Source organism: Leopardus geoffroyi, chromosome C3 (genome assembly GCF_018350155.1).
Source record: "Leopardus geoffroyi isolate Oge1 chromosome C3, O.geoffroyi_Oge1_pat1.0, whole genome shotgun sequence".
In the NCBI taxonomy this organism is placed as follows: Eukaryota; Metazoa; Chordata; class Mammalia; order Carnivora; family Felidae; genus Leopardus; species Leopardus geoffroyi.
In genome coordinates, this window is record NC_059338.1 from 149618126 (window position 1) to 149632430 (window position 14305).

Sequence of the window (14305 nt, forward strand, 5' to 3'; positions counted from 1 at the left end):
ACTCAGGAGGATCCAGATGGAGAGGGCAAAGTATGTGGGAAGGGGTGCAGACCTTCTGTGCTTTCTGAATGTGATGCTCCCCAAATATCTACGTTTTTACCAGCTTGGAAGCTCCAAGAACAAATTTTTTAAGAATTTTTTTAACGTTTATTTATTATTGAGAGACAGAGAGACACAGAGTGTGAGCAGGGGAGGGGTAGAGAGAGGGGGAGACATAGAATCTGAAGTAGGCTCCAGGCTCTGAGCTGTCGGCACAGAGCCTGACGCGGGGCTCAAACTCAAACACTGCGAGATCAGGACCTGAGCTGAAGTCGGACGCTTAACCCATGGAGCCACCCAGGCGCCCCTCCAAGAACAAATTTTAAAGAAACTAAATCATCTTTGGAAAAGATGCAGTTCCATTATTGCTGGCATGTTCCTTTGCAAGTAGTCTTTTTTTTTTTTTTTTTAATTTATTTTGAGAAAGAGAGCATGTGTGAGTGGGGAAGGGGCAGAGAGAGAGGGAGAGAGAAAGTCCCAAGCAGGCTTTGAGCTGCCAGTGCAGAGCCTGATGCGGAGCTCAATCTCACGAACCATGAGATCACAACGTGACCTGAAATCAAGAGCCGGGTGCATAACTGACGGAGCCACCCAGGCCCCCCTTTTGCAAGTAGGTCTTCATTGGGTGTAAGGTTAGATGATTTTAGAATTGTGTTTAAAATCATTAGTTTAATACTAAATGAGACTTTTGAATGTGGGCACTTCAAAAAAATGTGCTTTCTGATGTTCATTGCAGGTTACTGACACCGAGTAGCTGTTTATACTTACAGGAATGTCTGTCATCTAGTTTCCTTGCCTATGCCTTGCATGACTGACCGTTCAGAAGCACTATTGTTTTTCCTAAAGCGAATCTCTTCAAAAATAGCAACTTGAAGTTCTTACTAACTGGTAGTTTTTCTTTTTTTTTTTTTTTCTTTTTAATTTTTTAAGTTTATTTATTTTGTTTTTAAAAATTCTTCTTTTTAACGTTTATTTTTGAGAAAGAGGGACAGAGTGCAAGCGGGGGAGAGGCAGAGACAGAGGGAGACACAGAATCCGAAGCAGGCTCCAGGCTCCAAGCTGTCGGCACAGAGCCCAGCGCCAGGCTCAAACTCCTGAACCACGAGATCATGACCTGAGCTGAAGTTGGATGTTTAACCGACTGAGCCACCCAGGTGCCCCTATTTAATTTGAGAGAGAGAGAGAGATAATGCAGGAGAGGCAAAGAGAGAGGGAGAGAGAGAATCCCAAGCAGGCTCTGCACCGTCAGTGCAGAGCCCAGTGTAGGGCTCAAACTCACGAACTGTGAGATCAAGAGCCAAAACCAAGCATCAAATGCTTAACCGACTGAACCACCCAGGTGCCCTAGTAACTAGTAGTTTTTCTTAAAATTAGGCTTTTCAGTGGGTGAAGAAGAACAGATTGCATCTGTGTGTCCTGTCTTCTCTGCTCCACTCTAAAAAAAACGGATGTGAAATATGGCCATTGTGTGCCTCCTTATCCTTTGTGACAGAAATTGCTGAATAAGGATGATTTCTCCATCTCTTTAATTGAACATGCTTTAGTTTTTCCATATATGAAAATAAGATGAGTTATTATCCTTCAGTGATGGCACATATTTAAATGAGTAGACAAACTTGGAAGATGTTGGCTTTGTAAAACAAATTAAAAAGAGAAATGAGATCCCCTCAATGGACTTTTTCCTCTCTAAAGGGTGTTATTGATGGATGATGTAGACTAAGTGTTTCATTGAGCTTATTGAGTGATGAATGTGTGTGTTGGGGGAGCACTTTATGTTTAATAAATTTATAGTACTAAGCAGACTCATACAAATGTCTATTCCTCCTCAGACAAGATCACTGAGTATTTTAAAAAAGGGAAAAGTACCCTGGTACGACAAAAACGTTCTGTACAAACTTCCAACATATGCTTATGTGTCAGTAGCTTTGCATTTAGTGCTAGAGATAACCCCCAAAAAACATATTATTGATGTCTGAACCTTCTGGATGATAGCCTTCACTATGTACTCAATGGATCTTCCATTTGGATGGATAAACGCCATTTTCCTGGTATCCCCAGAATGGTCCAGTCCGTTAAGAGGGCCTAACATCCAACAGCTGGGTAAATGGGTTGTGCTTATTTAATGCCATGTCATGTAATTGTCCTTGGCTTTAGCTAGGTTGTCTTCAATATGAGTATTTTCCTACTCCTTCACGAAATGTGAACGCATTCTGAATGACTCACAGAAAAGGGGTGCAAAACTTACATATGATCGTCTGATGATTTTTTTAATGGGAATTCAGAGGTATAACAATGTGCAGAACTATCTTTCATTTGGATAGATGGCTTTAGTGTTTAAATTCATGCTGCTTTAGGGGCGCCTGGGTGGCTCAGTCGGTTGAGCGTCCGACTTCGGCTCGGGTCAAGATCTCTCAGTTGGTGAGTTCGAGCCCCACGTCGGTCTCTGTGCTGACAGCTCAGAGCCTGGAGACTGCTTTGGATTCTGTGTCTCCCTCTCTCTTCCCCGCTCATGCTGTCTCTCTCTGTCTCTCAAAGATGAATAAACATTAACAAAAAAATTAAAGGGGTGCCTGGGTGGCTCAGTCGGTTGAGCGTCCGACTTCGGCTCGGGTCAAGATCTCTCAGTTGGTGAGTTCGAGCCCCGTGTCGGGCTCTGTGCTGACGGCTCAGAGCCTGGAGCCTGTTTCAGATTCTGTGTCTCCCTCTCTCTCTGCTCCTCCCCTGTTCATGCTCTGTCTCTCCCTGTCTCAAAAATAAATAAACATTAAAAAAAAAAAGTTAAAAAAAAATTAAAGTCATCCTGCCTTGGAAAGCAGGACATTTAAACCTCCTTCCTTTCTATCGTGTCTTGACTCGAAACCTGTGTTTAGGATACAGTCTCAGAAATGGGAAGGGACAACTAGGATTTAAACTAAAATGTTCTGGATTATTAAGATAATTTTAGAAGTTAACAAGTCAATATACACGAGCCATATTTATAAGTTCCTATATGTTCAGTCTTGTTAAGGGTTTGAGAGATGATTGGGGTTAAATAACGTGTGTAAAACGTGCGTTTCCAGCCATTCATTGGATTTGGAAGATGATACTCGACTTAACTTGTTTGACGATGGGACACTCATGATCCGAAACACCCGTGAGTCGGACCAAGGTGAATATCAGTGCATGGCCAGAAACTCAGCCGGGGAAGTCAAGACCCAGAATGCCATGCTCAGATACTCCAGTCCTCCAGGTACGGCTTTTCTTCCTGAGGGAACTTGGGGTAAATACCTCAGTTCTCCACCAGTTATTTGCACTAGAAAATGACTTATGTTGCTTCTTTAAAGGACGGACTGCTTAAAAGTGAAAGTGTTGCCATTTTCTATCACTTTCTAGTCTTTTACAGAAATTGATTTTTTTCTCTTCAAGTTTTTTTTTTAAATCTCCTGCCCCCGTTCTCTTCTCTCGTAGTCACCACAGGTGCTGTGCCAAAACTGCTGTTCTCCTTTTGATGACCTATCCGGCCTCCTCAGAAGACGACCCGCCCTCCTCAGACAGAGGGACTCAGTGGTACCTAGGCAGGGCTGTCATCCTTTCTAACAAACGTTCAGTTATTCATTCATAATTAATTACCCACCAAATATTTACTGAATGCCTACTGAGCTTGCTGTTGAAGATTCTATGGTTGACAGCCTATGCTCCTTTAACTTTCCAGGAGCTTTGCTTTGCCCTCAGGTCAGTGGCCCGTGTAAACCAGCCACAGTGACTGTGAGAAATTTGTAGTAATATCATTTTGAGAGAGCTGATGGAAAGAGTGACACTGTTTCCTCAGCCCTTACCGAGTCGATAGTCTATTAGGTGATAGATTAGGCGATTAGCCATAATTCAACAAAATGGCAGGTTTTATGACAGGTAAGGAAAGGGGATAGGAGGATAAAGGAGAGTTTTTGTGCGCTGGCAAATGTGTAAACGCTGGCTCTGGGGGCGAGGGAGCAGCCCTGAGGTGCAACATTTGCCGACGACTGACGAGACACCGATGAATTCGGAGTTGGGAAGAGATGCAGTAGAAATGGGAATTCGGAGTTGGGAAGAGATGCAGTAGAAATGGGAATTCGGAGTTGGGAAGAGATGCAGTAGAAATGGGAATTCGGAGTTGGGAAGAGATGCAGTAGAAATGGGAATTCGGAGTTGGGAAGAGATGCAGTAGAAATGGGAATTCGGAGTTGGGAAGAGATGCAGTAGAAATGGGAATTCGGAGTTGGGAAGAGATGCAGTAGAAATGGGAATTCGGAGTTGGGAAGAGATGCAGTAGAAATGGGAATTCGGAGTTGGGAAGAGATGCAGTAGAAATGCGACTACATAGCATTTCTACCCTGCAGGCGCAGATGTAGGCCATCTCAAAACTCCAGATAATAGCAAAATGCGAAACAATGAGAAGTGGTAAACGTCAGAATTGATCTTTGACGTTCAGGAGGTTTATTTAGTTGTAAGTTGATGTCACGTGATTTTTTAACAATGGCTGTGCTTCACAAGCAGCTTGAAAGATTCCCCAAATTTGATAACCGGCCCTCTAGAGCGGGCCGCCGCACAGCCCTGTCAGAGGAAGAGCCCTTGGAGCCGACTTGGAGATCTGTGTTCGTTCAAGAAAGGATTTCCCGGGACCAGTGAGTGACCTAGAAGCTGAAGGCAAGAAGTAGGAAACAGCCAGATAAAGAGGACTGAAACCTCATCGTAGTAGAAGGGGCAGTAAAGGTAGTCAGAGCAGGGCACATTCAAGACCGGATGCCTCGAGGGTACAGATGCAGAGTTGGGGATTCCTTGAGATTTGGGGGGCTGTAAGGCAGAGCCGAATCATTCATTACTGTACTCAAAGTGTGACCAAAATTAGATTTCTCTTTTAAAATGGTCGCCCTCGGGGCGCCTGGGTGGCGCAGTCGGTTAAGCGTCTGACTTCAGCCAGGTCACGATCTCGCCGTCCGTGAGTTCGAGCCCCGCGTCGGGCTCTGGGCTGACGGCTCAGAGCCTGGAGCCTGTTTCCGATTCTGTGTCTCCCTCTCTCTCTGCCCCTCCCCCGTTCATGCTCTGTCTCTCTCTGTTCCAAAAATAAATAAACGTTGAAAAAAAATAAAATAAAATAAAATAAAATGGTCGCCCAGGCTGCAGTTCGGAGAACAAGCAGGAGGACAGAGTAAGGTGAGGGGGCGGGCGGGCTGTGGCAATGACGCAGAGGAGAGCAGTGACGTTGGATGGGGCAGTGACAGAGGGAGTAGAGAAAACGCCACTGAACTAAGAGTTACTCCAGCAGAATTGAGGCATTTGAGTCACAGATTGACTGGATTCGGGAATTCCCTACGGAGTTCCTCGGTACTTCCTCATCAGCACGCCCACTAGCTCTTTCCAAAGCATCATCCACTTTGCCCTCTAGGTCAAGCCTGACTCTGCGCACGGGAGTATTCCTACTTTGACTTCTGGGCACTGCTTTCTCCTGATCCTTTTCTAAGGTCCTCTCCTTCTTTCTCAGAGACTTCAGCCTGCCTTGACCCTCCAACACCCACCCTTCCTCCAGTTGGCCTGCCCTAACCACATGTCTTCCTCTTCCGTTGAACCCTCCTTGACTTTTGAAGCAATTCCCACACATCAAACTTGAGCGATTTCTGTCCATTTCACAGATTCTATCGCTGGTATCTTTCCTGAGATTTGGATTGATCTCACTCACCACCGCCTTCGTGCTCACCTTCACATGTACATTACTTCATCTCACGTTTGCCATCACTGTTGATGTCATTAACATCCTCCTAAAACTTCAGATGCAGCCTCCACTGCTATCTTTTCTTGATCAAGTCTCTAGAAATTGGGTGCCACGATGTATCGGATTGTCTTCCTTTTCACTTTCACTGCCATTGATTCGCTCCAAAAACCTTTTGTATCTCAATTATTATAATACCTCTTTCCATTTTTCTACAGCCCTTTACACCTTAGTGTAATATAATGATTTCCAAGGTATGTCGTAGTTCTTCAGGCTGTGTGGCTTGTTTTCTGTTCTCGTAGCCGAAGCATAAGCTTACAAGGACGGGAGTATGTCTTGTGCATCTTTTCAACATCTAGAACATTTTATCCATCTTAAGGCGTGCAATATTGTGAAAATTAAATCTTGATTGTTGAATTAGATTAAATGCATTTATCTCTGTTCTTCATGGTATATTTATCTCAGAAATTAAGAAGCCCCCCCCAAATTAGACCCGATAATGAGGCATTTTTAACACCCTACCAAGTCTTTAATTTCTGCTTCAGATTTCTAGAAAAGATGATGCTCTTAAGAATCGATGAGTGGAACACCCTATATGGAAGTCTAAGTTTTGTATTTACAAGAATACTTACTATCGTATTATGTTTGGCTGAAAGTGTCAGAAAATTTGATGAGACATGACTTGAACACACACAGTGTGTGTGTGTGTGTGTGTGTGTGTGTGTGTGTGGTTTATTCAGGTGCCACAAGCAGTGTGGGAGTCTGGACCGAGCTGCCACATTAGCCCAGTGCTCCAATGAGATCTTTCCATTCTTTAGTCCTTTGCACGTAGACCTTTTTCTCCCCTCATAATTGTCACCTGTTGGTACGAAGTTGGCTCCTGTAACCCAAACTCATGACCAAGTGCCAGGCAGCAAACAGAAGGAGGAATGACTGACTAAACCACTCTTTTATCTGGGAAGGAAACTCATCCAGTGACATGTGTCTACACCGTGCTGGCAGAAGAATGTCACACGGGTACCCTTAACTGCAAGAGAGTCTCAAAAGGGGATATTTTTCAACGGAACGTTTGAACAGTTAGCCCTGAAATAAAAAATAGGTGTGCCCCAGCAGTGTCTATGATACATCCTGGCGTACAGGGAAGCAGTCTTTAAAAAAAATTACATGTTTATATCAAATCCGGATTTCAGATCTAGATATTTTAGGGGCACCTGGGTGGCTCAGTTGGTTTCAGCTCTCGATTTCAGCTCAAGTCATGATCTCCAGGTCCGTGATGAGCGTGGAGCTTGCTTCGGATTCCCTCGCAACGTCTCCCTCTGCCCCTCCCCTACTTGAATGCGTGGATGCACATGAGTGCTTTCTCTCTCTCTCTCTCTCTCTCTCTCTCTCTCAAAAAAAGATCCAGATGTTTTAGTTTTAATTATTTGAGAATATGTATGTATATAATATTTTAGTATAGAGTCATTTTGAAAATGACAAAAATGTAAAAACCACAGTGTAGAATAAATAACCCTTAACTGCTACTGGCTGTATTTTGTTTTGTTTTCCTCTTTCCTTTAGCCAAGCCTAGTTTTATAATCCAGCCCCAGGACACAGAGGTTTTAGTTGGCACGAGCACAACTTTGGAATGTATGGCCACGGGCCACCCACACCCCCGTGTTACTTGGACGAGGGGCAGCGGAGAGGCCCTGGATGGATCCAGGCACCTGGCTACTTCCGGAGGACTCTACTTGCAAAATGTCACCCTGCAGGACCACGGTCGATTTACCTGTCACGCCGACAATAATCAAGGCTCTGTCCAAGCCACAGCGAACATAATTGTACAAGGTACGGGGGCAGGAGGTCAGGATTGAAATGTTCATGCTGCCACCCTCAGAAAATTATTTTTCAACTTAAAGAAAGAATGTCATGTACATCAGTGAAGAGATTTTTGTATTTGCCATGTCGTTTTTGACATAATAGACTTTTCAAAGCTAATCTGCTTCACATTAAAATTTGCCTTTATTTTTACTTCAGTCTTTATCCCCATGCTGTAATCAACCATTAGCCACAAAGGAGATGAAGCCATTCATCTGGCAGCAAACTGTCAAAAGATATTTGTGCTTCAGTATACTGTACAGACGTAGGAAAGACGCTTTAGATATGGAAGTGGAAATTCTGTGCCCTATGTTCATAGTCGCTTACCAAGCTGTCTACTCGGCATAGCTCGGGAATGCGCTGACGGCTCTTACGAGCCTGGGCTGTGTAACTAAAGCAAGAATAAAACTGTTCTGAGCGCCACAAGTAGTTTATATGCATGGGCAGGCAATCCTGTTGTAAAGAACGTGTGCTTTCGTGCTGTGCTTTTGTGATTGACCTGGGCTGCCCCTCCCTTTCTGTTGTGCTGGTTGTGTGTGCAGGTGTAGGTACAGGCGCACGTGTGCTCACATACGCACTCAACACTCCTTGTGGGCTGAGAGGTGTAGTAAACAGAACAGAAGGCTTACTTGGACGATGTCAGATGTCCCGTTCTATCCAAAACTGCTTTTTATCGGCTGACAGTGATACCTTTCGAGGGCTTCCTAGAGCCACGAACAGTATAGTTAAGAAGTTACGTTATTTTACTGAACACACTTGCATAAGGTGTTATCTGTCCCAAAACCAGACCCTGGGAAACACGGAACAACAACTCATGTTTAGGAACATGAGTCGGGGCGACTTCGGGGCGATGAGTGCTGGCTGCCGGGGAGCGGTGCGAGTGGCCCTCTGGAAGGTTCAGCACTTCACCCGTCCTGCGTTTCCAGCATTCAGTAAATGTTTGCCAAATTGCCTTTGCTTACCATCAGCTCTTTAAGTAGCAATAGATCAATACCTTCTTGTTCCCATTCGTATGTCTGAGGAAAGAATTGCGTTCCCCCTAGAAATGTTAATACCACGGAAAAACATTTTCTATACTCTAAAAAAGGTGTAGAAATGAAATTTTTTCGTGAAGTCCTGGGTAACTCCTGGGGGAAATTACTTTTAAAGGACCCAAACATTATTTTTAGGCTTTCCATGTGTCCGGGTTGAAAACTGCTTGCAAAGAAATAGTATTTGGGGTTTTTTTCTTGCCTTATTTTGTATCTAATGACTGGTGTTTAGAAGCATAACACCTAATGAGGCATTTACACTCTGACAGCCTCCTTTCTTTCACACCAATCTAGTCCTTTGTGTCTCAGCTTCTTGCATTTAGTTTCTACTTCTGTTTTTTCATCTGGATCAGTTGACGTCTCACCAAACTCTGACGTTTATGGTGCTGTTCATTTCTCATACTACAATACGCTAACGATTTCTTTTTACCAGGCAGTTTGCACTGAAATTGCCACCTGCTTGTCCTTTTGTCCCAACTGTGTAGTTGGGTTACTTGTAGGTCCCTGTGTTGAGATTTTTAATCGGTCTTGAAATGGTCCATTAATCATTCAATACATTTACAAAAGAGGCTTCTTTTATTCGCCTAGTGCACAGACTAAATATTTTAAGATGTACCCCTTTGTGTCATCTTAACAGATGTTCTATCAATGTTCTTTAGTTCTTTCAGTGTCCATCTAAGCCAAGAATACAATGGCCCACAGATTAATTTCCTTCCCCAGACTGGCTGAACAAATAAGAAAATGAAAAAGAAAAAGCCTCAATGGAAGGTGTGACTCACAGTATGGGGCACTTAGGTGAAAAAGCCTATAGTTCCCAACAGTGTAAACAAAAATGCTTTTTTGTATGAGGCATCATGGTCACAGATTTTGTAAAATCCACCAGAAGGGTGACTTTTAAGAAAATGGCAGGACCCTTCGCCTAAGCATGTGGGGGTTTAGCATCGGAGCTGGGACTGTTGGCCACCATTGTTAAGTGGAAGGCCCAGAAATGTGAACTCCATATTCTTGTTCAGTTACTCCAGCCTGCACTGCCTCCCTTTGTGATGTTTAGCTCTTCTGAGTTTTCTCCCCGTTAGATCTCAAGATTTCTTCATTGATCTAGCAAGCTGGCCATTTTCATGCGAGGAACAAGTATAAAATGATCATTTATTTATGTTTTTCCTAATTTCTGGTAGGATGTGGTCTCTGGGAATTAAAAATATTATTTTCCATGACACCATATGAAATGCGCTTTTCACCCAGACTTGGCTAGAGTTTTGTGATTACTAAAAAGTCGAAGTCAAATTTCCCAACATTTGTGCCTTGACCAAATGGCTTGCTATAACCCCTCCCTACTTTTGCTTTATAGCTCTTCTACTGTGTCACGAATCGATTTTTTAATGTAGAAATATTTTTGTTCATTTCAAGTTATCCCTGGCAATTTTAAAAGTTAGAGTAATGTTCCGAAAAGAACATCAGGCTAGGGGTTGAGTGGACTCAATTTTCATCATGTCTCTGAGAGTTACTGAGTTCAACCTCCCCCAGCCTGGATTTCTTCATCTGTAGGACACGGAACCTGCTGATCTGTGGACTGTTTTCTAGCTTGACTTTTCTAAGATTCTATTGCAAGCATCTTGCAAGTGTTCCTGAGGGCTTTCATAAATTTGCATGACCTTGGAATTTATCTTTTCCCATTGTTCAGCCTAGTGCCTTACTTAGAACTGAAGACTTTTAAAAATCTTTATTACTTACACACAGCGTGAAAGCTGAAACATATATACCTTGCCTAACATTATTTATTTCATCATGTTTCTTGTAAATCCAGATGGTAAGGAAGGGCAAGGAGGGGGTGAGTACAAAGATCTAACAGCAAGGAGAAGTGGTCAGGTCATCTCAGAAAGTTGTTTGAAAATCTCCTCCCTTAGGGATTACAGGAGATCATTGTGCCCTTGAGTGGCCAAATAGATCTATTTTGCATATTAATAAAAGTCATGAACAGATTCTATAACTGTACATGCAGCTATTAGCTATTTAAACAAATTCAACTGCAAAAGATCTGAACACTTGGAAATCTTGGAACTTTGACTTAAATGCGACTTTTTCAAAGCTATCGCATCATATGTTACAGGAAGCATTTTTTTCCTGAGATTAACAGAATGACTTGTTTCATATTTCATCATGTTTATGAAAGTTTGGAGGAAACAATTTTGTTAATGGTTCAAATACAATCCGTAGTTTTATATAGGTCTATCACAGTTAATAAACAACACGTGAAGCAGATTCCATAAGATTTAGAAATACTTCCTTCCTATTAACTACCACTTTTCTGCCTCGCAAACCAGGTATGTGTATTTCTGGTTTCTTTACAAGTAGGCACAGACATACGCAAACACCTACATACTCTTAGTAGCTTTTGAGTAAATAATTGGAAACAAATTCCAGTTAAGCAACTTATTTATTTGAGAGAGAGAAACTGTGCGTGTGCACACACGTGCGTGCGTCTGAGCAAGGGAGGGGGAGAGGGAGAGAGAGAATCTTAAGCAGGCCCCATGCTCGGCACAGAACCCTGTGCGGGGCTTGATCTTACAACCACCGTGAGATCATGACCTGAGCCAAAATCAAGAGTCCAAAGCTGACATACTGAGCCACCCTGGTGCCCCAAGCAACATATTTAAACCCATTTCCTTTTTTTCCCCTCTTGGTATTAAAAATTTATAGAGTAGTTTTTAACTTTGATGTACTTTTTCATTCTCTTTAGCTCCTCCACAATTCACGAGAATTCCCAAGGATCAAATGGTGCTAGAAGGACATTCTGTAGAATTTCTCTGTGAGGCTGAAGGCAACCCACCTCCAATAATTGCCTGGACCAAAGCAGGTATTAGCATAACCACAAGTATTGTGGGAAGAAAGAAATGTCTTCTTTTATGAGAGGATGAAAGACAGTTTAAAATTTTTTTTTTCAACGTTTATTCATTTTTGGGACAGAGAGAGACAGAGCATGAACGGGGGAGGGGCAGAGAGAGAGGGAGACACAGAATCGGAAACAGGCTCCAGGCTCTGAGCCATCAGCCCAGAGCCCGAAGCGGGGCTCGAACTCACGGACCGCGAGATCGTGACCTGGCTGAAGTCGGACGCTTAACCGACTGCGCCACCCAGGCACCCCTGGACAGTTTAAACTAATTATTATAGGTACATCTCCGGATTAAATAGGTCATCATAATTTCTCGTAAGTGTTAAGTTTCAACATTTGAACGTGTGGCTTTCCTTAGATAATCCTCTCTGGGCCTCAGTTCCCTGATTTTTTTTTTTTCTCCTCACACTCACCTCCTCTCTAGCAACCATCAGTTTGCTTAGTTTCTTGATTTTAAGATGAAATTATTGGACAGTTCAGTGGTTTTAAATATCTTTTAAAGTGGCAGAATTCTTTTAGTACGAAATGAAACTGTTAAGTGCAGTGAAACCAACCATAAGTGAAACTCTAGCATATGAAGTGGATAAAAGTGAGCGGCTGTCTTTTAAGTGTGGGGTGGGTGTGGGGTGCCTCTGAGGGGGCCTGCACTTCTGGTGATCCCTGGGCCATTAGACAACAAGGCCTACAGTCTCTGAGATGAGAGCTCCTCCAAGATTTTGCCGGTCTTGGAATTACTTTCATATTAGTTCGGGTGACCAGGTTAAATTCTAAACACGTCAACATTTGTGAATTGCTTTTGGCTAAAAGTTTTGCCCTCATCTTTACAAGAGTAGAGTGGGTAGGAGGTGAACTGCGAAAGGGCAAAGCCAAGATTCACGTCTCCCTCCTTTTCTTTACGAGTTGCACGGCCTTGGGTACATACGTTAACTGTGTTTTTTTTTCCCAGAGTCCTCTCATCCATATGCTGGGAGTGATTGAAGATCTTGCCGAAGGCACAGGGTGGTTGTGGGGATGGTTTTGAACGGATTTATACTCATAAACATATAGAAGAGTATTTGGCTCATTTGTGTCCATAGTAAAGGTTCACTGTTATTTTTCCCTGTAGAGCAAAACACTTCATAAGATACAGATTGTCACTGAAATAGTTGAGAATGGAAACCCATTAACTTGTTAGTGGCCACAAGGAGCGTAAACTCAGTATAAGCTTAGGGGTGGTAAAGTGCAATGTTGGCCTGAAGTATGGCTGTGGAGGGTTAGCAGCCCGAGTGTCACAAGTGCCACCATTCTCCAGATGCTGTCTCAGCACCTTAAATGTTATAATTCTATAATGTCATAAGCTAAATATTGCATACATGTGTTGAAAACCATATTTAGGAAAAATCGTATTTTGGGGGAATCTAGGAATAAAAACTGTTGTTAAAAAACAAACAAATGCAGAACAATTCCTCTCCTAGCCAATTTTTGCCTTGTTTTCACTGCATTAAATAAAAAGTGGGGGGATGGCGGGGGGGGGTGCGGTGAAGAAAGAGGCGTCTTGGGTTAGCCTGTGCAATACCTCGCATGCCCTCTTAGGAATTTTAGCTTTTATTCCAATTGGAGTAGGAAGCCACTGTAAGCAAGGGTAATGTTGGAATAAGATTGGTTTTGAAATTTGCACCCTAACTGTGGAAAATATAACTGAGGAGCAAACGTGAAGGTGGAGGGATTCGCTACGGGGCTGATCAGTTTCTCCTTTTGGGGGCTGGTCAGGAGGGGCTGTCCAGATTCCAGGATGCAGTGGTAGGGGGCGTGGTCCCAATAGTGGGATATGGAGGCTTTCTGGAGGAATCCCAACCTTTACCCAGCACCCGGCACAGTTCTAGCTGTCAGCTCTCTGAGCTGTAACGATGGCATACAAAGTACTTTCTCTCTTTGCAGGGGGGCAGCTCCCTCAGGAAGGTCCACATACATTTCTCTCCTCTGGCACTTTGAGAATTGACCACGCGGCACATCATGACCAAGGCCAATATGAGTGTCAGGCAGTCAGTCCATTGGGAGTGAAAAAAGCGTCTGTCCAGCTGACTGTAAAACGCAAAGGTAATGCGTGCTGTGATTGGGTCTACATACCTGAAGACAGCGCCTCTGTATGTGTCGATTTCACACATCCTCCGGAACCTTATTACTTAAGTATTTTTTAGTTTAGAAGATCTGAGAAAGGAGCGCCTGGGTGGCTCAGTCGGTTAAGCATCCGACTTCAGCTCAGGTCATGATTTCGCAGTTCATGAGTTCGAGCCCCACGTTGGGCTCTGTGCTGACAGCTCAGAGCCTGGAGCCTGCTTCAGATTCTGTGTCTCCCCCTCTCTCTGTCCCTTTCCCACTCATGCTCTGTGTCTCTCTGTCTAAAAATAAATAAAACATTTAAAAAAATTTAAAAAAAAGATCTAAGAAATTGCAAATTTGATAACCTTCTTCTAATCAATTGTTAAAAAAAAAAAAGACCTGAGGATTTAATTTCTATTAGTGATAAGTATTAATATCATGTTTTCTTCCAAAAATATTATTTTGTGTTTTCTTATAACATTTTTTTGCAAAGCTAGTTACTTAGCTCTACCTTTGGAGACTAACTCACAGAAATATACATTTCTCACAGCCAATGGGCTGAACTGTGGTCTTAATACTGACGTATCTTTTATTCTTAGGGTTATCGAGAATATTCTGCAGACACTCTGTTTCAGAGTCATCATGAAATACAGTAGTTTGGTTTATCAAAAATAGTAATATTCTGGA

The 14305-nt window shown here is 43.0% G+C and overlaps 1 protein-coding gene across 8 annotated transcripts in view; it reads left to right on the top strand.

The window, feature by feature from the left end:
• The window catches only part of PXDNL (peroxidasin like), a 453359-nt gene that overhangs the window by 307493 nt on the left and 131561 nt on the right, over positions 1-14305 (top strand). For all 8 annotated transcript variants that reach the window (XM_045455357.1, XM_045455358.1, XM_045455359.1 and 5 more), the window contains 4 exons: positions 3099-3268; positions 7322-7588; positions 11387-11503; positions 13457-13615. In XM_045455357.1, the coding sequence (XP_045311313.1) occupies positions 3099-3268; positions 7322-7588; positions 11387-11503; positions 13457-13615 (713 nt within the window). The remainder of the gene's footprint in view (positions 1-3098; positions 3269-7321; positions 7589-11386; positions 11504-13456; positions 13616-14305) is intronic.